The sequence below is a fragment of the Mytilus edulis genome, chromosome 2 (genome assembly GCF_963676685.1).
Source record: "Mytilus edulis chromosome 2, xbMytEdul2.2, whole genome shotgun sequence".
Taxonomy (NCBI): domain Eukaryota; kingdom Metazoa; phylum Mollusca; class Bivalvia; order Mytilida; family Mytilidae; genus Mytilus; species Mytilus edulis.
This window is the reverse complement of record NC_092345.1, coordinates 102298914-102323109: the sequence shown is the minus strand read 5'-3', so window position 1 is coordinate 102323109 and position 24196 is coordinate 102298914. Positions and strand designations below refer to the sequence as shown.

Genomic DNA, 24196 nt, shown 5'->3' with positions numbered 1-24196 from the left:
AATAAAAAGGCAGGACAGAGATTACAGCTAAAAGAAAAGGCAGGACAAAATTTTTCATCCTAGCCCCCCCCCATAAAAATCAAATGGTAGCTCCCTAAACAAACCAAAAACAACTCAGCAAAACCAAAATGTCCGCTCATTAAAATGGCGCCTTTAACCTGTTCCTTGACCACCAACTGCAGAAAATATTTAAAGCTCACCAATCGCCCATGGGCACCGAGCCGACCGTGCAAGGGATGTATATCCAGTCAAGGTCGTTTAACACTTCCATCATCATACAGAGTGTTATGGAGAGAGCTAGTGTCGGCCTTATGTGCTTCAAAGCACGAAGAGGATTAATATATATAATTTATAGTTCAAATTCAGAAGACCATTTTAATAAATTAGATGAAGTTCTAGGTAGATTACAAAAATGTTGGTTTGCAACTTAAACCTTTTAAGTGTGAGTTCATCACGTCATACTGTCAGTAAAAATGGCATTAGTCCGATTTCAAAAAATGTTGAATCAGTTAGTAAATGGCAGGTTCCAAATTCAGACAAGGAAGTTCAACAATTTTGGATCTTTGTAATTACTATCGACAATTTGTTTAGTGAACTAGCATCTCCTTTGATCAGACTATCTAGAAATTGAGTGTGCGTACTTTTTACCATTGCAGCATACGTAGAAAGAATAACTGGGATTTCAACTTCTCATACAGTGAAGTATTCAATAATAGTCGTGTGTGTGTGACTGCTCTGTTTTATAACAAAATTATAATGAAATTGAGAAAAAGACACAATAAATGTTGTAACATTTTATTATAAAAACTATTCGGCCATTATCAACCTTCGTTTGAAAAATGAAATAGAAACATAATTTTGACATATTTACAAAAATATGAAACATGATGTCAAAATGTAAAATGTAAAAGACTGCTAGCGGACAGTCAGTTGGACAAACTAGACATGAATGATACAAAGATTTGTAGAATTCACATACTATGTGCTGTTTGAGCATGGTTTGATTATATACAATGTACAGTGAAAAATATCAAGGCAAAACGGGTGTTGTTATTTCATTTCAATGGATCATTGGTGTTGATTGAAAAATAGCTATCCTGTAGATTGCACGCCATCTAAACAGCATCCCATAGCTTTGGCGAGTCCGTGTTTTGAGTCTTCAATTTCACCTTTCACATCAAATTTCAAGTCATCAGTATTAATACCATCTATCATAGCAGGGGATTCAGTGGTAACTTCTTCAAACGTTAAATGTTCATCTGAAAGGTTTAAAATGTCATATTATCTTTGTAAACAGCAAGTACTAGTGAAAATGTGTTGTGCAACAAGTGACTTTCCACAACTTTTAAAGAGAAGAAACTTCATTCAAAATGAGTAAAGTGATATCGCTTAACACATTCAAAATCAGGCTTCAATTCTTATATGACGAGACAGTTTAAAACATTGGACTCTTAGTATACACGTACACGGAAAAACACTTATTTAGTCAACTGAAGGTAACTATAGACGGCAGGGTAACTTGAAAATACATGTAAGAAGAAGAAGAAGATATCTTATTTCCATTAAATGGGATCACAAGGAGCATAATACAATATAAGACATTAACAAAAAGAAATAATAGTCTATAGATAAAACTGAATGGTCAGATGGCTAGATGAAGTCCGGGGCCTTCAATTCAGTGGTTATCATTCGTTTCGTATATACTAGTACCGTATATATATTTCGTTCATTTTTGTACATAAATCAGGCTGTTAGTTTTCTCGTTAGAATTGTCTTGCATTTGTCATTTCTGTGCCTTTTATAACTGACTCTGCGGTATTGGTTTTGCTCATTGACTAAAACCGTACGGTGACCTATAGTTGTTAGCATCAATGTCGATTGGTCTCTTGTAGAGAGTTGTCTCATGGGCAATCGCACATCTTCTTATTTTTTTCATTAAAACAATATAAATATCTTTGTTTACTGTAATAATTACCAAATAATTGGACAGGTGACGAAAATATGACTGAAAAATCTGATTGACCAGTGTGTTTCTACATTGTACATGTTAATAAGCAAGAAGTATACACTCTAATAAATTAGCTGTATTTATCTGGTATTTTCTTACCTCGGACACAGAACTTATCCCTCCTCCTAACTTCTCCCCAAGGTACTTGTGTTAATGTGATGTGGTAACCATTCAAAAGACATGTTCTTTGACTGAAGTCACTGGATAATTTCCTCAAACACCCCTTTCCTGTTAAATGATTGCCGTACGTCCAACCGGAACCACAGTCTGCAACATAAGTATTTCATTGTCATATAATCCATAGTATTTTACCGAAAACTATAAAACAGAACTTCAGAAACAACAAAACAATGCATAATTAAGGTTACGAAATAATTATATGGATATTTAATGTAAGTATAACTATGGAAACGCGATTATTCGTCAAACTGTACTTTAAAAAGGTCTTAAATGAAAAACTTACTGATTACTGGTGATGCTATGGAGTTGGAAAATAAGAAAAATCCAAGAAAAATATTTGTAGCTGTTATTTTTATGTCTTCTAATGAACACATCATAGTGTTAGAACTTTATAAACTGTAATGATCCTGTCAGCTAAGATGCTGCTATTCATATCAGTATTACGACCTTCGTCATTTAGTTTGTATCAGGAACCAATACAGACGTCACATAAAGCCGTTCAGCTTTGACGTAGAAAGGGTTAATGGGTGATCACAATAACGTGTTTATAAGTGCGAATAGATTAATTGTTTCTTGACATTCAATAAATCCGTATTTATTTGCTAAAATCGTTTGAAATTGTTTCCATATTTAGATCAATCAATTAATTATATTAATTTCTACGATCACCTGTCAACATGTCTTTGTATCCTGATGCTGATTAGACCAGGAATAAAGGAAACGTCAATGGGATTATACCATCAAGTGGACAGTTAAGTTGTTACTTATAACAGTCAACACTTACTCTAGTACAGAAGCTATCATTTATCTGGTTAACCATATAGCAATTAGTCATTTTGTTTTGTTGAAAACATCATACGAAGATGTGTTGGTTCTTTTTTTTCCTTTTCCGAAAAATTCTCTTAAAATACAGGTTCATCCGTGGACTTTTACTATAAAAAAAAACAAACAAAAAAAAAACTTATTTAATGGTCCAATGTTCATCAAAATGAAGCAATCATTTTCTCACTTTAGTCACTACAACAGATACTCTAAATGTTTAATAGCCAAATTAATTCTTGAGGATTGCAGTATTATGACAGCATCCGAAAATGGCGTCGATACTGTCGATTAAAAAAGGTGGACAAAACTGCTTTCAATTAAAAAAAAAAAGCCTAAAAAAGCAAATACAAAACAACAACAAAAAATCCCTTCCAAAGTCTAATAGTTTAGTAGAAAGTCGTTGTCCGCTTTCATTTACTGTATTTTTCTATCTGCATTTTGGGATAAATTGTTTGTTTCTTAGTTCACAGGTTACCTCGAGGGTTTGGTTGGTATTCCTTATTACATTTAACAGATCAATGAATGCGACTTGTTGGAAATAAGCTTAATCTAAGATCATTTTAGAAGTACAAGGGTTATAATTATTAGGTCAAATAGAACGACAATCACAGTGATATGTTAAAAAGAAAACAGCTATTTTGTCCTTGAATATAAGATGTGTTATTACTGCCAATGAGACGTCTATCCACCAAGGTAAACAGACGGGGTTCACCAATTTACAATATCCATGCCCAAAATGACAAAAATAAAACCATTCAAACGAAAAAATAACAGCCTGATGAATTATCTAAAAAATAAACAAATGTGAAACAGCAACTAAAAACAACAACTGAATTAGACTGGATTGTTAAATACATATGCACTTTCATATTTATACAATCTGTCAATACCTATTTCTTGGCATTGCACATGAATATATTCTTCTCTGACTGTTTATGATGTCTTTACTCTTAATCCATTGGATGAAATATGTGTACTGATTGATAATATAGTCTTAGATGCATATTTTTTTTTATTACTAGTAGTTGTTATTGACTTTGAACTAGCTGTCAGTAACTGCGAGTAATCTCAGATCTGTGCTGAGTGTTTTTTGTTTTTTTTGTACCTGGCTGTGTTTTTGTTAAATGTATTTGTGTTATCTAACTGATACGAACAAATGGTGGGTTTAAAACGCTACATTCTTTGTATGTTCATTTAACTGTCCAACTCCATTAGTCTCACCAGTATTTGTGTTGGTCCATATTGATGTATCTATATATATACCAAGTCATGAGATTCATCATTGTTTGTGTTGCCCCGTGTGATGAATATTTCCCAATCCGTAAGCCTCATCAGTGTCTGTGTTGCCCCTTGTTGAAACATCTTTTCCTAGACAGAAGCCTTATTATTGTTTGTGTTGCCCCTTGTTGATACATCTTTCCCAAGACAGAAGCCTCATCGGTGTTTGTGTAGCCCTTGTTGATACATCTTTCCCAAGACAGAAGCCTCATTATTGTTTGTGTTGCCCCATGTTGATACATCTTTCCCAAGACAGAAGCCTCATTATTGTTTGTGTTGCCCCTTGTTGATACATCTTTTTCCCAAGACAGAAGCCTCATTATTGTTTGTGTTGCCCCTTGTTGATACATCTTTCCCAAGACAGATGCCTCATCGGTGTTTGTGTTGCCACTTGTTGATACATCTTTCCCAAGACAGAAGCCTCATTATTGTTTGTGTTGCCCCATGTTGATACTTCTTTCCCAAAGACAGTTGCCTCATCGGTGTTTGTGTTGCCCCGTGTTGATGAATCTTTCCCAAGCCAGAAGCATCATCAGTGTTTGTGTTTTTCCATGTGACGAATCTATCCCAACTCAGACGCCTTATTAATGTTTATGTTGCCCCATGTTGATGCATCAATCCCAAGCCAGAATTATTCCCAGGAGCCTCATAAGTGTTTATGTTGCCCCATGTTGATGTATCAATCCCAAGTAAAGAGCCTTATCAATGACTACGTTGCATCATGTTGATGCATCAATCCCAATCCAGGATAATTCTCAACTGAATTAGACTGAATTGTTAAATACATATGCACTTTCATATTTATACAATCTGTCAATACCTATTTCTTGGCATTGCACATGAATATATTCTTCTCTGACTGTTTATGATGTCTTTACTCTTAATCCATTGGATGAAATATGCCCCTTGTTGATACACCTTTCCCAAGCCAGAAGCCTCATTATTGTTTGTGTTGCCCCATGTTGATACTTCTTTCCCAAGCCAGAAGCATCATTAGTGTTTGTGTTTTCCCATGTTGACGAATCTATCCCAATTCAGACGCCTTATTAATGTTTATGTTGCCCCATGTTGATGCATCAATCCCAAGCCATGCAGGATTATTCACAGGAGCCTCATAAGTGTTTGTGTTGCCCTATGTTGACCTATCTATCCCAACTCAGGAGCCCTATTAATGTTTATGTTGCCCCATGTTGATGCATCAATCCCAAGCCAGAATTATTCTCAGAAGCCTCATAAGTAATTATGTTGCCCAATGTTGATTTATCAATCCCAAGTAAGGAGCCTTATCAATGATTACGTTGCACCATGTTGATGCATCAATCCCAAGCCAGGATAATTCTCAGTATTTTTTGTTGCCAAATGTTGAAAATTCTATCCCAATTCAGGTTCATCAGAGTCGTTTGTGTTTTCTCTTATTTTTGAGATATTGAGATCAGACGTGGCACGGTACTTGTCTATCCCAAGTTCATGTATTTGGTTTTCTTGTTATATTTGTTATTCTCGTGGTGTTTTGTCTGATGCTTGGTCCGTTTCTGTGTGTGTTACGTTTCGGTGTTATGTCGTTGTTCTCCTCTTATATTTAATGCGTTTCCCTCGGTTTTAGTTTGTTACCCCGATTTTGTTTTTTGTCCCTGGATTTATGAGTTTTGAACAGCGGTATACTACTGTTGCCTTTATTCATCGTCATCTTTGTCTTTTGTTATATCTGAATATTATTTGATATTTTGGTAAGTTAGTATTGATGGCAGATTGTTGATCAACTTTGTTTTCTACTAAAACCTTTTATAAGCTCAGTCTGATGTAATGGCTGACATTTTGTATGGGCACTTTTCTGCACTAGCTACGAGCTATAGAACAAAATAAAATATGAAATATGAAAACGTGAAACAGTGAAGTTAAAATCGTAAAGTAACAAATTTAGTTCAGTTTTGTAAAAATAAGCAAAAGAACCATTGCTAAAGAATTATTCACTTGCAAGTGAACTATTGGACCTCACTAAATCCGTATTCATGTAAAATTCATTTAACCCTATAAGCTAGAGATAGATACGCATGAACTATGGGTGATTAGCTAGTAAAAAGAATGTCAACATTGAAAGTGAAACAAGGGTAAACCATTTGATTGACTGATTCAAAATAAAAATAATTAGAAAATAATGGCTGACCACTATAAACAACACATATAAATGAGCTGGTGTAATTAATTCTATTCTTCAGATGACTATGCAACAATGTGCAATATAAGTATTATTGGAAGTTTAAAAAACCCAGCCAATTACTGCCTGAGCATTGAAACTTAAGTCTGAAACTAAGGAATATGACAATTGTTATCCATTTGTTTGATGTGTTTGAGCTTTTGATTTTGCCATTTGAATATGGACTTTCCGTTTTGAATTTCCTTGGTAATTTTGTTATTTTACTTTTGAGTTCCAGTATAAAAACATAATGTTTATGATCAAACTCATAATTAAAAGACGTGTTAAACTGACAAAGTTTATTGACTAACTATATTATTTACCAACAAATTGTATTCATAAACAAATTACAAGTTTTTCTACTCAACAATGCTCTTATAAATATAAAACAATAAATATAAAAACAATAGAGGTAAGATCTCAATCAAAGATAATCAGATAGTAAAAATACATTTAAAGGATAAAAGAAATCACCAATAATACTGGACAGTACAACAGACAACACCAGGCTCTCTCCAATAACAAAACAAAAAAAATAAAACAACATTCCAATGTCCCCTGTGTTGCACATATTTTATATATCCAAGGATCAAGACAATAACTTTAAAAAAAAAATCTTTAAAACTATCTTACAGAAATGAATGCTTCAGAGTAAATTAAATGTGGTTTCTAATATAAAATTTCTCAAAGGGGAATAACTTATTAAAATGATTTGATCAGCACTTATTTCTGCAAGCATTTGAGACATTACTAATAAAAACCTATGATATAAATTTCATAAAATTCAAACAAGAACTGTGCATATGAGAACATAAAGTATGACATTTTCCATATAGTTAACATTTCCAAGGAATATAACTTCTTTTTAAAATTGGTGATTAGCAATGATTTTCTGACTTGTCTAAGACATTGCTGATACAAACCTATGATTTAAGTTTTATAAAATTCTGCCAAGAACTAAACATGTAAGAGTGCTAACAAAATCAGACAATGTTTACCAATACTAGCTTACACTATCTAAGCCATATGCCACCAACTTATAATACATAATAAAGCAAAGAGATCAAAATCAATGTTTGGAAAATTTTAAATCATAATTTAGTCTTTCAGGCAAGATTTGATTTTACATATTTTGAGGTATGTAGTGGTATATAAAGATACTTGATATGGCACAGTTAGAGATAGTTGAATTATTTCATTTCTTGAGAAAGATAAGAATTGTCTTCAATAGATAAATTGGTCTAAATGTGTCAACATCAGTAGGTTGTAATTCTAACTGATCTAGAACAATGACTGAACAAAGCTATCGGTCGAACTAATCCAAACTTGACATAGAAGGTATGGGAATGATGATTAACAACTGTGTTAATTTCCTTTAATTCCCAAGCATATTTAAGAGAATTACAATTTCCAAAAAGTTGTTCACAATTTCCATAGTTTTTGGAGATTAAAGTCCAATAATTCTTGTGGGACTAAACTATCTAAAGTTTCTAAATGCTTTTGAAATATATAACTTAGAGGAGAGAAAGATATCAACTATTTCAAATTAAAACAAGAAGGTACCAACAGTAAATGGATGCCCCACTCACACTATCATTTTCTATGTTCAGTGGACCGTGAAATTGGGGTAAAACACTAATTTGGCATGAAACTAGGAGAGAACATATCATAGGGAACATCATCAAAAACTACCTTGGTCAAAAACTTTAATCTGAAGTAGGACAGACAGACAGACAGACAAAAAGATGTACAGACCAAAAAACATAATGCCCATATGTTGGGCATAAAAAATAATTAAAATCATAAATGCTCATAAAGCCATAATTAAAATCATAAATGCTGAACACAAATTCAAACTACTTAATGAGATATAGAGGAAACAAATGAATTGTATGTAAACAATTATAGTTCCATTTAACTAGGCTGCATTAAATAAATAATAATAAATGTTCACAGAACACCTGGATCAAGTTAAGAAAGGTACAGTGAGATCATAATCATGTTTTGAGATTAACTTCTATTGTCAGGTCTACTGCAGTTCTCCTTGGTCTTGGTACAGTGAGATCATTATCATCGGTTATGTTTTGAGATTAACTTCTATTGTTAGTTCTACTGCAGTTCTCCTTGGTCTTGGTACAGTGAGATCATTATCATCGGTTATGTTTTGAGATTGACTTCTATTGTTAGTTCTACTGCACTTCTCCTTGGTCTTGGTACAGTGAGATCATTATCATCGGTTATGTTTTGAGATTAACTTCTATTGTTAGTTCTACTGCAGTTCTCCTTGGTCTTGGTACAGTGAGATCATTATCATCGGTTATGTTTTGAGATTGACTTCTATTGTTAGTTCTACTGCAGTTCTCCTTGGTCTTGGTACAGTGAGATCATTATCATCGGTTATGTTTTGAGATTAACTTCTATTGTTAGTTCTACTGCAGTTCTCCTTGGTCTTGGTACAGTGAGATCATTATCATCGGTTATGTTTTGAGATTAACTTCTATTGTTAGTTCTACTGCAGTTCTCGTTGGTCTGGGTACAAATTTTTCTCTTATTGGTATGAGGAACATGACTAATCCAGCAACAATAATCAATGTACCAGCAAAGAAAAATGTGGGATCATAAGTTCCAAGGTAGTCTTTAAATGCTCCTGAAAATATAAATAGTATATGTCCATGTATGACTTGAATCAATTGTAGAATATGACTTGAATCAATTGTAGAATATGACTTGAATCAATTGTAGAATATGACTTGAATCAATTGTAGAATATGACTTCACTAAATATAAACAACATTAATCATTCAAACTTTACAACCCTTTTTGCTGTTTTATGCTTCACTAAGGAGATGAATTTCATTATTGGAGATTTGGAAGATATCTTAAGAATACTACATGTACATTGTATTTGCTACTTTTTTTCCTATTACAATTATAAATCTATTCAATCAGAACTTCTAAACAGTTCATACTTAATTCAATTTTGGGAAATTATAAGACGACTGTCATAATTGTTTCTTTTTAGTGTCTTGTTATATTTTATCTTTTACTACGAATAAAATTAGGGGTGTCAATATGTGATCTAACAAAAGCTCTGTATGTTAACTCATAGCTGAATGTGAAAAAAATAGCTCTGTAAATTAATTCTCAAGCATACATGCTACATGTATAAGAGTACCCTAAAAAATCTTTCTAGGCAACCATCCTTGAATGATGGATACATTCGGGTCAACCTACAATTAATGGACTCATAATAGCTCTAAAAGAGGGACGAAAGATACCAAAGGGACAGTCAAACTCATAAATCTAAAACAAACTGACAACGCCATGGCTAAAAATGAAAAAGACAAACATAATCTAAATGTTTACTCACCTCCAAGTGGTGGACCAATTATAGACCCTACCCCATTACTCAGCATCAAATATCCAAAAGCATCACCCAAAGCTTTTTCACCCAGCAGGTCCACTGTAAAAATGACTAGTAGTCCTAAAATTCCTCCAAATCCAAGTCCGTTTAAAAACATTATAAATGACAAAATTTCCACTGATTGAAATATTTTAAACGGCAAGAACATTATCAATATTCCGACTGCAATATTCCATGATATATACATAGACAATCTACTTAGACTCTGTATGTTTCCAAGTCCTCCACCAATTATACAACCAATAAAACAACCAACTCCTCCAAATGTTAAAATAGTAGCTGCATTTCCTTTTGTCAATCCCATTGATACAAAGTATTCTGGAGCAAGAATCCAAGAAATTGCTACTCCCATATTCCAAAGTATGTTATTTATAAAGAAAATTAAGAAAGAAAAATCACATAAAACATAGCAATGTTTTAAACTTTCAGCTGCAGGCTCAGAATTCTCCATTAATTTTGTGACTTCATCATTTTCCTGAACTTTTTTCTCTGATATACTTGTGTGACCATTGTAATTATCACAGTTACCATTGGTCATCATGTGGTCAATTTCAGGATTATTTGTTTGTTTTTCATGTATATTGCTGTTTGTTAACACTGACTTCAGTTCTTCCCTGTTTGGTTTTTTGTTCATTGGAATTAATAACGCAGAAAATACAATGCATTGTAAACTGAGTCCAGCTAGGATAAAAACTGACCCCTTCCAGCCATAATACTGGATCAAACTGTGTACTAATAATGGAAATACTACTGCTCCTATGCCAGATCCACTTGTAGCTACACCAGTGGCAAGACTACGATGTTTATTGAAATACATGCCTGCTAACACACTTGATGGTAGGTATACCATAGCAAATCCTAAACCTGTTAAAAAAATCAGAAATAAATCATGAGCCAAAATATTTATCATGCAATGAGAGCATTGGCAAATTCTTTAATGCTTTAATATCATGTTATAATTAAGCATTTCTCCTCACTAGGCATCTGTCGTCATTCGTAATCATCTATGATTATAGTTAACTTTTTCAAAAATCTTCTTCTTTGAAACTACTGTTCCAAATTTAACTTAACTTGTCCACAATCATCAATAGGGTATCTAGTTTGAAAAATGTGTCTGATGACCTTGCCTGCAAACCATGATGGCTGACATGGCTAAAAGTAGTACATGGGGTAAAACGTTTTGTCTATTATTTTGAAAACTGTTATAAATGAAAAAAATTTGATGGGGTAGAAATTTTCAGAATGTTGAGCTCTACCATTTAAGAGACAATTGTATTTATTTTAAGCTCAGACAGCATCAATTGGTGATTTGATGGTTGCAAACTAAATGTACTGGCAATGTGTTAGCAGGAATTTGCCCTAAAGGTTGCATTTCTGTAAATATTGACAATGCAATATCCCATAGGAACTCCTTTTACCGCTAAAACTGTACCACTTTTACTATGAAGTTTTGAAAAAAATCTTATCCTAGAATTGAAAGTTCATATGCACCACAATTTTTTTCAAAGGTCAAAATATAGGGCTGTGCGGCATATTTTCAACGTTTATATACCCTGAACTTCTCAGAGTTTAAACTTACACTAATTTTCTTAACTACCCCTACCTCGAATGAAAGGTTACCACAGATTTCAATGTAAACAATATGCACGTGTTTATTTACTGGTAACATTCCCAAGTTCTGTCTCTGCGATATGGAACACAGAGAGCATAACTGGGAACCAGTATGTAAACAAAACTAATTTTCTATGAATATTCAATTACTCCCCAAAAGAGGCGTGTTTTGAGAAACAGCTGTATTTACAAAGTGCAACCTATACAGACATTTATTCAAATAGAAAACTCTCTAAAATCAGTTTTTCTCACATTAATACTCATTTATCAGAATTAAAGTCTTAAAGAAATCACTGTGTATACTCTAAGTTTTTCTTTACTATACATTTTATACCCCCTCCCCTGTTTCAATTTTTTTAAAGAATTTGAAAACAAGACTTTAATTATTGCCAGCTTACCCTATTTGCATATTTTCTGATAAAAAATGCCTAGAACCTGTTAAAAACTGTTTTGATAACATATTGAAAGCATATCAGAATATCATAAATGTAATGTTTAGCAGTCAATCATTCCAACATTCAAGATTATATAAAGTATCCAATCCAGCCTCTATCTCCAGTCCACATGTTACTGTATGCCTATGTGTCAATTAAAGAACACATTTTCTGCCTCAAATGGTCAATTTAGAATTCTTGTCACAACAGTATCATCTGTAACCATATATCTGACACAATTTAGCTACTATATATACTAGAAGTGTTCAAACAAAGCCATATTTGCAATAGTTGTGTGTATGCAGATACCAGTCTGAGATATAAATTCATTTAAAATGTTGTAGAGATGACTGCTAACATCTGATTTTTGCATAACTTCCAAGCATAGTTATTGTTTTCTATATCAAGAACTTTAAAATCATAAAATCATAGCATTTACAAGTTAAATTATTTGTTTTATGACCCAGGGGGTAGGCAATTTTCTATGTTTTTTGTCCCTGGGGCCTCAAATTTCCTAAATCATTCTGCTGTTTCTAGCAATTTGGAATATTTAGTACATATTCAGGATAGAACACACTATTGTAAGTTTTCTTGAGATATTTTTGTTTTTCTAGCTTGTATTTATTATGCCGTGGTGACAAAAAAGCAGATTTAGGTGTTGCGGCTTACTTTTGGGTTATCGAAGGGACACAAATACCCCATAAATAATATTCAGGAAGGATCTATGCGTTTCAATGACTGCGAAGAGTAAATATAAGCACTTCTTAACAATTTAACTTACAAATATGCAAATATTATGATTTAATTTTGTATCCAGGACTTTAAGTAAACTATGCATACTGTAAACTGTGAATTTATGCTGAGTCATCATATTTAAGGCCCAGGATTCTATCAATCTTCATTAAATATTTATAAAACTTCTTATTTGAGTTAATTTCTTTAAAATCTGTGAAATAAAGCAAATTTGGTTAAATTCTGAATGTTCCCCTTTTTCACCCTATATAGGTTGCATTTCTGTAAATATTGACAATGCAATATCCCATAGGAACTCCTTTTACCGCTAAAACTGTACCACTTTTACTATGAAGTTTTGAAAAAAATCTTATCCTAGAATTGAAAGTTCATATGCACCACAATTTTTTTCAAAGGTCAAAATATAGGGCTGTGCGGCATATTTTCAACGTTTATATACCCTGAACTTCTCAGAGTTTAAACTTACACTAATTTTCTTAACTACCTCTACCTCGAATGAAAGGTTACCACAGATTTCAATGTAAACAATATGCACGTGTTTATTTACTGGTAACATTCCCAAGTTCTGTCTCTGCGATATGGAACACAGAGAGCATAACTGGGAACCAGTATGTAAACAAAACTAATTTTCTATGAATATTCAATTACTCCCCAAAAGAGGCGTGTTTTGAGAAACAGCTGTATTTACAAAGTGCAACCTATAGTTAGTCCTTATGTGCAAAAAGCATCAATTTTGAAGTTTTTTCGTTCTTTTTCTTGACCTGCAAGACTGAGAGATGCTAATTGGTGCATCCAACTGTTGTCTGCATGTAGATTGGATCCTAGTGAACACATTAATCACAACAGTTCTTAGGTTGGAATGAAACTGATCTGGGTACACCAGTTTAAAGAAGGTCATTTGCACTAAAAATCTGACATTTTTTGATTGGGTATGGTTATAATATTACTGCCCCTGCATGGTAAGGGTTAAAATATGAGAAAATCTTCATCAACATATATTTACCTTAGAGCACATTATCTTTAATCCTGTGAATGTAATATCTTTTTGTTTAGGGGTAAATGAGGACTAGCCAATGACATAATAGTGTAAACACAAATGAAGTAATCACTGTGTTATTGCCCTCACCTGTAAATAATCCATATATAATAATATTGCCCTCACCTGTAAAGATTCCATATATAATATACAGATAGATAATATTATCTAGAAATGGAACACACAGCAAACTAGTCGTACTGAGTAAACTACCAATGACAGCTACTCTTCTGTAACTCATATGTCTCATCAGTAAACTCACAAAAGGACCTACAAGTATAAATGTCAATTATTTAGTAAACTCGCAAAAGTACCTGTAGAATACTAGATAATAGGCAAAAACACTAAAAGGTTGTAACAAATTTCCATTCAATGGGCAATATGCCCTTTAAAGATACAAAGGAAAGCTAGATAGAACATTTTTTCCACATATGAAATTTCATGTATCAATTTTTGTTTTTAAGTATTTAAAAAATATTTGCATTTTATATGGTTGACATGTTGGTTATTAGACTCAAAATCCTCTTTAAACTATACAAACTAAGGATCAGATCAGTGAAGTTTTATTTCCATTGGTTCATCATTTTAATATGAGAACATATTTGTAAAAAATTATGAACATAAGACATCACATATAGAACCTTGGTTAAATGGGTTAAAATTTTATTGTCTAGGTGTTTAAGTCTCCTCCTGGTCCATCTGATTTTAGGTGAATATATGTTTCAATTTTATATTGTAAAAATTCTGTATACTATACCTGCTCCAAGGAAAACACCAAGGTTGATGGAACCAATCAAGGAGACTTCAGCTGCTCCAACGTTGAAGTATTCTATAAATTCTATATTGTACAATCCAATGGCTCCTGCTGTACCAAATGATATCACTTGAATCATAAAGGCTGAAAGTACAATCATCAGACACCACCATTTGGGAATCATTTTCTGGTCTATCGACTTCAATGTTGTTTACTATAGGCCATAGTCTGAAAATAATTGAGGCATAAACAAGAATGTGTCCAAAGTACACGGATGCCCCACTCACACTATCCTTTTCCATGTTCCATGGACCGTGAAATTGGGTAATAATCTAATTTGGCATTAAAATTAGAAAGATTATACTATAGAGAACATATGTACTAAGTTTCAAGTTGATTGGATGGACTTCAATTTCATCAAAAACTACTTTGACCAAAAACTTTAAACCTTAAACTCCCACTTTCATTTTCTATGTTCAGTGGACCGTGAAATTGGGGTCAAAAGTTTAATTTGGCTTTAAAATTAGAAAGATCATACCATAAGCAACAAGTGTACTAAGTTTCAAGTTGATTGGACTTCAGCTTCATCAAAAACTACCTTGACCAAAAACTTTAAACCTTAAACTCCCACTTTCATTTTCTATGTTCAGTGGACCGTGAAATTGGGGTCAAAAGTTTAATTTGGCTTTAAAATTAGAAAGATCATACCATAAGCAACAAGTGTACTAAGTTTCAAGTTGATTGGACTTCAGCTTCATCAAAATCTACCTTGACCAAAAACTTTAACCTGAAACTCCCACTTTCATTTTCTATGTTCAGTGGACCATGAAATTGGGGTCAAAAATCTAATTTGGCATTAAAACTAGAAAGATCATACCATAAGCTACAAGTGTACTAAGTTTCAAGTTGATTGTACTTCAGCTTCATCAAAAACTACCATGACCAAAAACTTTAACCTGAAACTCCCACTTTCATTTTCTATGTTCAGTGGACCGTGAAATTGGGGTCATAAGTTTAATTTGGCTTTAAAATTAGAAAGATCATACCATAAGCAACAAGTGTACTGAGTTTCAAGTTGATTGTACTTCAGCTTCATCAAAAACTACGTTGACCAAAAACTTTAACCTGAAACTCCCACTTTCATTTTCTATGTTCAGTGGACTGTGAAATTGGGGTCAAAAGTCTAATTTGGCTTTAAAATTATAAAGTTCATACCATAAGCAACAAGTGTACTGAGTTTCAAGTTGATTGTACTTCAGCTTCATCAAAAACTACCTTGACCAAAAACTTTAACCTGAAACTCCCACTTTCATTTTCTATGTTCAGTGGAGGGGGGCAAGGGGTTTAACTGTTATGCTGTTATGGGGCAATTTAATTCTTTGTTATCTGTTATTTTGAAAATATATTTGCTGTTAGCTGTTATTGTCTTATTCTTTGTTAGCTGTTATTCGGCTATTAGTTTTTTTGTTATCTGTTATTGTGATAATGTATTTGCTGTTAACTGTTATTGAAAATTGGAATGTTAGCATTTTTTTTTTTTGACAGCCAATATTCGGTAGAAATTGAAGATCATTGGACATTGGGGTCTACCACTACTAATATGTTTGTCCCGTATTCAGAGAAGGATTCCATTAACATTTACCCATCACAGAAGTGAGGTCCAGGACAATCAAGTATATCTTATGATTATCCTTTGTAATAAATTCCATTTTTTTATGAATGTGTATTTAGAATTATCTTAATTTTTTGTATGAGAATAATGTTCCTTGTTTCCCGTACGAACATATTAAATTAAAAATAATTCTAAATATGACAAAAAGGGAAACATATGGCCAGGAATATCTGACAAGGATCTCAATTAAGGACTTGGTCCTAACAACCAGTTGACCTTTTATATAATATGGTACATAGACTCAGCTCTGATTCTTTTCAAAGCAGAACCAAATGCATTGTACAATGAAAGTTCCAACCATGTACTTGGGTCCGAAGCTGCACATAACTCATTACAAACAAAGATTTCTATTGTTTCAAGCCATTGTTTCCCTACTAAACTATGTATTCTACTTACTAGTACACTTGGTACAATCAAAAACCTCAGCTGATAAAAAATTGTTCAAATAAGGCCTTTGAAAATAGTGGAATAAATTGCTTTTGGAGTGTCAAAATTCGTTTGAAGTACTTGATAAATTGCATGCTTATAATTGGTGCTTTTGATTTTGCTACCCTATATACCACTTTGCCTCATAGTCTTATTAAGAAAAATTCACACACCTCATTAAATGGTCATTAAGAAAAAGTCGGAATATTCAAACTCTTTTAGGTCAATTTTTTTATTAGCAACAAACGGAGCTTCAGTCAATATACATAAACAATACACCAACGTTTCATGAGAACTGCTGAAAGCATTTTTGAGTTATTTTTGAAAACTAGAAAATACCACCTTTTTTTAATGAATAAAATCCCTTAACTCAATAACATAAAAACTAAAATTAATAAAAATCGAAAGGGAGTTTAAAACAATAGATATAAACATTTCGAAGTTTCATGAGAACTGCTGAAAACATTTTTGTGTTAATGTCTGAAAACTGGAAAATACCCCCTTTTTAATTAATAAAACCAGTTAACTCGGAAACGTAAAATCTAAAATTTATAAAAATTGAAGGTGACCTCATGTTAATAGATATAAACAATTCACCAAAATTCCTTGCTTTCTGAAAGCATTTTTGAAATATTATCATAAAACTGGAAAAAAACACCAATTTTATTGAATAAAAACCCATTACCCAGAAACTTAAAATCTAAAAAGAGGAGGTCCAGTAAGACCCCTTTTTGGCCCCAAAATATAGCAGTTTTACCTAATTGTTAAAATGTAAACTTTTAGTTATTTATTGGACAGTAGAATGCTTCTGCTACATAAATATGGGCTGTTTTTGACAATACAATGCACATATATCGAGTACTGGCACCACTAAGTCATGCTAAATTACTGAAATCTTCACAATTCTGTCATTTTAGTTAAATTTTAGACGGTTTTCGCTTAAAACGAAAGTGGCCGCATTCGTGTTCATCCTTAATATTGGAATGAGAGTTGTATTTTATGATAATACATAACATATATAAAGGTTTAGGATGAACACAGATGCGGCCACTTTCATTTTTGACAAAAACCATCTGAAAAGTGACATTTTTTAACAAATTTGGTAGATTTTTCATTTTGAGCTTGAATCGGATCGTTTTTAATGACTAAATCAGTTAAAATCTTTCACAAAAACTAACTGAATCAAATGAAATAGACACTTAAGTGTTTAAAAAGAAGTTAAAATCTTTTGTCAGAGGAATCTGAAATTTGAGGCCAAAATCGGTCCTTACCGGACCGTCCTTCTTCTTTATAAAAAAAAAAAAAAAAAAAAAAAAAAAAAAGGGAGCTCACGTCAATAGATATAAACAATTTCCCAAAGTTTAATGCAAATTGGTTAAAGAGTTTTTGAGTTAATACCGACATGTTGACGACAGACGGACAACAGTATACCATAATACGTTCCGTAATCGAGCGTATAAAAAATATTATAATATATTGAGTAGTAATTTAAACACATTCTAGATATATAAATTAATACTAAAAACATAGTCATAGAAAATGGAATGCATTACAAAGGATTATATCCGTAATAAGAAATACCGATTTGTCAAAGACTGAATTATTTTAATATTTCATTTACTGTTATCTGTTTTTGTCCATTTTAATTCCTTGTTATCTGTTATGAGCCAAATCAATTTGCTGTTTTGTTGTTATTGGGACCCCCCTTGCCCCCCCTCTTCAGTGGACTGTGAAATTGGGGTCAAAAGTCTAATTTGGCTTTAAAATTATAAAGTTCATACCATAAGCAACAAGTGTACTGAGTTTCAATTTGATTGTACTTCAGCTTCATCAAAAACTACCTTGACCAAAAACTTTAACCTGAACGGACGCACAACGGACGAACGGACGGACGAATGGAGCCACAGACCAGAAAACATAATGCCCCTCTACTATGGTAGGTGGGGCATAAAAAGACTGTGTGAGACCCTCATAGGCAGTCAAGGTCGTTAAACACCCCCTAGTAGTAGGAGATATAGAAAATGTCAACATCGAACTTGACCTCCAATTTTTCATCAGTAACAACATACATATATCAAAATTCTAAAAGCATTGGTCAAGTGGTTCATCAGGAATTGCATGCAAGAACACAGTGGAAGGCCTTCTTCAAAATCTTTCTTTTTTTTTTAATGTATAACTAGAACACACATGGAGATCGGTCACTGAACGCCTTATATTAGGTTGGATTTTGTCTTCGTATTGTCAATCAATAAAGTCATGGTTATAAGGTGCACAACTTTATCTGCTTTAAAATCTTTTTGTTTGAATCTGTCCTGCTTTTCTCAACAATATAGCAGTGGTACTCCAGATAGTGGAGAGAAGAATAAAGAAGAACAACTACAACTGGAAACTACATGTGTCAGTGACATATACTATTGGTATTGGTATTGTTATCAACTGAGAACTAGTTATTAATTGGTAATATTAATCATATGAAAAACAAACGGGCCTGGAATGGTGTAAATTATAATCAGCACCTTGCTCTATATTAGTTACCGGTATATATAAAGTTGAATTCTTTGATTCATCGTTTATTTAATGCCGGCTAACAAATTGAACCTTGATATTTGAGTAGTATCATGAGTATAGATTTTTTTTTGTCTATACCTATATTACGAATTTATATATCTATATTACTCTACTACATTTTTTATATATTTGTTTTATACATTGTCATTAGTAGATTTAAAGCTTTAAAATTACAATTTATTCTGAAAACCATTTGTTGATCCGTGTATGTTGTTTTTTTATACCGTTAGCTTGCTGTCACATTGACCCTAACCCCAAACTTTTATTCATGATATTAATCGGTATCTACAAGTATGTCAAAAAAGTAAAATCCATCATAAAATACTTACCCCTAATATTCCAGTTCTGACCATTTTAAAAATACTTAATCACAGTAAATCTACATACCATTCTTGTTATGCAGGAGACATCTGGTTAGATAGAAAATCATCTTTTTTATCAGGAATTAAGCTAATTTTTTATTAATAGTTAAATGAATGAATAAATAATTTATTAAATTGCAACCTGAATTTATATAATAATATAATATACATATTGATTTGATATGAAACATGAAGTTCTACAGTTGTCCCCTGTGTAGATTTGGTAAGGTAAAAGTGTTTGTATATAATATCTTCTTTTTTTGTTTATTATTTTCAAGAATTACAACTAATACAACACATCAAACATACATACAGTAAATATTAGCAATACATTTGAACATTGTTGTAAATCAATGTTATGTATATATATGAAAAGAGAATATAATTTCGGAGAGAAAAGATAATTTGAGTTTAATCTGTAACAACATCTTGTCCTATCTTTAAACAGTCTATGACAAAGTTTGCCACTGTTTAAATACCATAATTACATTTTTTGCAGATAATTTGTAATCACAGTGATTGTAATCACTTATGGAAAGATTATGGAAGAGGTTTTTTAATCATATACATGTATTAAAGGGGCACTAGCTGTCAAATTCATGGTCACCGATTTGACTCAAATTTTCATATTTGATTTATAATAATGTAAAACATTTATACAAACTATCAAAAGTCTAAAATAAACAGTTTACAGAGCATGGGGTAGATAATGTATAGGTTGGTTTCGTGTGATTTTAGTCCAGACGCCATCTCATTAACTATCGATTTGACCTCAGATGACCATATAAGCGATGTAAACATAAATAAAGATATGAATAGATTAAACCAACACCTGCAATTGGATTTTTATAGGTCTGTTTGATTTTTATTTTATAGATTAAAAATACACGATTCTCATTGTTTTTAACCGTATAAGAATGATTTTATGTGCATCGAATTAGTAATCAAATGATTTATTGTAGTTTCACTTTCATTTGTTGACATTCTTTTTCTTTAAATAACCAGTACACATACAATGCATGCGTTGTCAATCTCTAGCAAGGAGTTAAATTGAAGTTCACATGAATACAGATTTAAAGAGGTCGACTCATTCACTTGCAAGTGAATAACTAATTATCAATGTTTCTTAGCGTAATTTGACAAAATTGAACCTTTTTGGCTGCAAAAAGCGAATTGTTATTTCACTATTTCACTTTCATTATTGATTGAACAAAAAAATTAAACTTTAGATTTTTTATATATATCTCATACATGTAGCTAGTGTCCCTTTAAATGATATTCAGGTATGAACAAAAAAGACATTAATATTATATAGAACTACATGTATCATGATTATTGCTGACAATGTCTGAACAGCACTTTTTCAGTAGATGAAACTATACACATGATCAGTATGTATGTATGTATGTATGTATGTATGTATGTATGTATGTATGTATGTATGTATGTATGTATGTATGTATGTATGTATGTATGTATGTATGTATGTATGTATGTATGTATGTATGTATGTATGTATGTATGTATGTATGTATGTATGTATGTATGTATGTATGTATGTATGTATGTATGTATGTATGTATGTATGTATGTATGTATGTATGTATGTATGTATGTATGTATGTATGTATGTATGTATGTATGTATGTATGTATGTATGTATGTATGTATGTATGTATGTATGTATGTATGTATGTATGTATGTATGTATGTACGTAGATCCCTCCGTTTACTCCAACACTAGGGAGTGCTAGGACACTGTGCAGTCTATTATTATGGTGCTCGGAGAGAACCACTGCGCTGTTCAGCGGGAAACAACAAACCAAACAAAAAGATTTAAGAAGATTGATCTCTTGGTCAGAGTCTGGGGCAACTTTGACCAACCGAGGCCCCCAAAGTACCCATCTAGTCATAAACTTCAGTGTGGGTACCAGAGATGTGTAGGGATGTGTAAAAATTGTGAATTGATCATGCTTAGGGAACCCAAAAGCTGGAGCAATTATCTATGCTGAGCACATTAAACCTGCTGCAAGACTGCATAGACCTGTGTCACAAAGAGGATCCATCCTCCTGGCAGAACTCATAGCGATTCTCATGGTCCTTGAATACTGCATTAATTACAGATAAAAATTCTAGATGTACACAGTTGTTTTTGAATGGAATTCTTGTCTTTTTAACAATAAAAAAATCAAGCTTGTGTGAAAAATATCAAGAAAAAGTTATAAACACTTATTGAAGTGATCTTCTCAAATTACTTGTTTCAGTGATTATAAAATGTCTGCGTCTATTAATAGATTTTTTTTTTAATATTTCACAGCCAAAATCACTTGTTTAAGTAGTACCCCTGACTGGTCAACATGGTCAAAGTACTGTGGGACTACTAACCATGCTAATAAAATTGAGAATGGAAATGAGGAATGTGTCAAAGAGACAACAACCCGACCATAGAAAAAACAACAGCAGAAGGTCACTAACAGGTTTTCAATGTAGCGAGACATTCCCGCATCCAGAGGCGTCCTGAACTGAACTGTGCCCAAAAAAGCTACATTTCTGTAACAAGAGAAATAAAAGAAAACATCCAACATCTTAGGCAAAAAGGACTTAATGTATTTATATCATGGACACCAGGACATGTGTATGCCAATATAACTGGCAATTATGAGGTGGACATCTTTGCAAAAACAGCAGCACAGGAAGCAAAGAAAACTACCACCTGAAAATAATGTCATACATGTACATGTAAGACTTCAGGACGTCAAACAGGCAGCCTATAAAAATATTGAAGAAAAATGGCAGAGAAGATGACAATTATCTGAAAGAGGCAGGAACCTGTATGCAAATATACCAACTACGAAGCACTCAATTGTGTACTATTTTCTAACTAGACATTTCAGCAAATTTGCCCAACTAAGAACTGGCTACACATGTGCAGAACTCAACTACTACAAGAACCGAGTAGTCCAAATTAACGCCATAGAGTCATGCAACTGTACATGTGGAGCACCTGAAACACCTCACCATTTCCTCCTGGAGTGTCCTTGCTAAGAAAACAAACGAGAAGATATGTTACATCAAATAGCCAAAGAGGTCTGGATCAGAAACCTGAATTTAGCTACTATGCTAACCAGACTATAAGACCAAAGCAAAACTACAAACAGTGACACATTACATTGACAAATGATTGACAGAACTGTCAGATTTGATACGGCTGTTCCTCAATCCCAATCTTAACCAGCTCATACCATTTATAAAGCACAGAGAGGAAAATATGCTGAGCAAAAGGCACAAAAACGAAAACCTGAACGTTGGAAAAATTAGTGCCAACAGGCCATAAGATTGGGAAAATCACTTTGTACTTATATTTTTTAGTGCCCAGACGGCCAGAGTCAGAATCGAACTCGGGATCTTCAGCACTGTAGCCATCGGTCTTAACCCACATGTATCATCACTCAAATCTCATATTAATGAGACTCATACCTTATAGTATAATGATGACAAAAAAAAGTCATGTATTATGCACGTTGAATACTACGATAGAAACTAATCTGATAAAGGATAGTCCAAGTATGAGGGAAAGAAACGGGTCATACGCTGATGAGAACAGTCCCAGGATGAGGGAAAGAAACGAGTCAAACAAAACTCAAAATAGAAACTGGTATAAATATTGATTTTGTTATCAGTAAATTAAAAAGCAAACTTAATATTCAGTGGTAATATTACTAGTATGTTATTCATGAATCTACAATCTGTCGATACCTATCTTGGCATTGCACAAGGTCATGTTTTTCTCTGACTGTTTATGAGGGGCCCGTTTATGAGGTCTTTACACTAAATCCATAGGCGGATCCAGGTGGGGTGGGGGGGATGGGATGTTGGGTGTTGGATGTGTAAGGATTGATAATTTAGTCTTAGATGCATGATTTTTTTTATTAGTTGTTAGTAGCTTTGAACTAGCTTTCAGTTAACTGCGAGTACTCTCAGATCTGTCTCAGTCTCTGATGTACAAGTAGAAATCTAACCGGCCACGTCCACTTGTATTTTTGTCATGGATCCGGCTGATGAGTAAACAAACAAATGGAAGTTTTTAACGACCTTGACTGGCTATACAGCCCTTGCACGGTCGGATCTGATGAGTTAAGCCTTTTTCAACTGATTTTTATATTGCGTTCTTTATATATTGTACTGTTCAAATGATGTACAACTGTCTCAAGTAAGGGGAGGGTAAGGATCCCGCTAACATGTTTAACCCCGCCACACTATGTATGTATGTGCCTGTCCCAAGTCAGGAGCCTGTAATTCAGTGGTTGTCGTTTGTTTATGTGTTACATATTTGTCGTTCGTTCAATTTTTTTTATATAAATAAGGCCGCTAGTTTCCTTGTTTGAATTGTTTTAAATGGTCATTTCGGGGCCTTTTATAGCTGACCATGCGATATGGGCTTTGCTCATTGTTGAAGGCAGTGCGGTGACCTATAGTTGTTAATTTCTGTGTCATTTTCGTCTTTTGTGAAGAGTTGTCTTATTGGCAATCATACCACACCTTCTTTTTTATATTTGCTCTTTAAAAAATATTATTATACTTCTCTTGAAATTCAGTGCCGTAGGCTAGCTAGGTTCTTAGTGCAGTGTGTACACAGTTCTGGTCGACAGGGGGTCCATAAAGTACAATTTTATT

At 33.0% G+C, this 24196-nt stretch overlaps 2 protein-coding genes across 3 annotated transcripts; both read right to left on the bottom strand.

The window, feature by feature from the left end:
• Nucleotides 1–781: 781 nt before the first annotated feature.
• On the bottom strand, nucleotides 782–2778 carry LOC139513704 (uncharacterized). Its single transcript, XM_071302449.1, has 3 exons — nucleotides 2472–2778; nucleotides 2108–2275; nucleotides 782–1259 (listed from the first exon to the last, which is right to left on the bottom strand). Exons 1-3 carry the CDS (start codon nucleotides 2563–2565, stop codon nucleotides 1093–1095), a joined length of 429 nt encoding a protein of 142 aa, XP_071158550.1. The 5' UTR covers nucleotides 2566–2778; the 3' UTR covers nucleotides 782–1092.
• Nucleotides 2779–7800: 5022 nt separating this feature from the next.
• On the bottom strand, nucleotides 7801–23090 carry LOC139513703 (monocarboxylate transporter 14-like). Of its 2 annotated transcripts, XM_071302447.1 has the most exons (6): nucleotides 23000–23090; nucleotides 19490–19570; nucleotides 14498–14722; nucleotides 13867–14010; nucleotides 9853–10770; nucleotides 7801–9129 (listed from the first exon to the last, which is right to left on the bottom strand). In XM_071302447.1, exons 3-6 carry the CDS (start codon nucleotides 14676–14678, stop codon nucleotides 8960–8962), a joined length of 1413 nt encoding a protein of 470 aa, XP_071158548.1. In that variant the 5' UTR covers nucleotides 14679–14722; nucleotides 19490–19570; nucleotides 23000–23090; the 3' UTR covers nucleotides 7801–8959. The 2 variants fall into 2 exon arrangements, with proteins under 2 accessions (XP_071158548.1, XP_071158549.1); XM_071302448.1 differs by lacking the exons at nucleotides 19490–19570; nucleotides 23000–23090 and having other exon boundaries at nucleotides 14498–14915.
• Between the last annotated feature and the right edge of the window lie 1106 nt (nucleotides 23091–24196).

Excerpts from the sequence above, each read along its gene's own strand:
- LOC139513704 (XM_071302449.1), bottom strand. The coding sequence starts at position 2,565 with ATGATGTGTTCATTAGAAGACATAAAAATAACAGCTACAAATATTTTT. Across the intron at positions 2,276-2,471 it reads CATAGCATCACCAGTAATCA|ACTGTGGTTCCGGTTGGACG; the intron begins GTAAGTTTTTCA and ends CTTATGTTGCAG. Across the intron at positions 1,260-2,107 it reads GGATAAGTTCTGTGTCCGAG|ATGAACATTTAACGTTTGAA; the intron begins GTAAGAAAATAC and ends TAAACCTTTCAG.
- LOC139513703 (XM_071302447.1), bottom strand. The coding sequence starts at position 14,678 with ATGATTCCCAAATGGTGGTGTCTGATGATTGTACTTTCAGCCTTTATG. Across the intron at positions 14,011-14,497 it reads TGGTGTTTTCCTTGGAGCAG|GTCCTTTTGTGAGTTTACTG; the intron begins GTATAGTATACA and ends TTATACTTGTAG. Across the intron at positions 9,130-9,852 it reads AATTGGTCCACCACTTGGAG|GAGCATTTAAAGACTACCTT; the intron begins GTGAGTAAACAT and ends TTATATTTTCAG.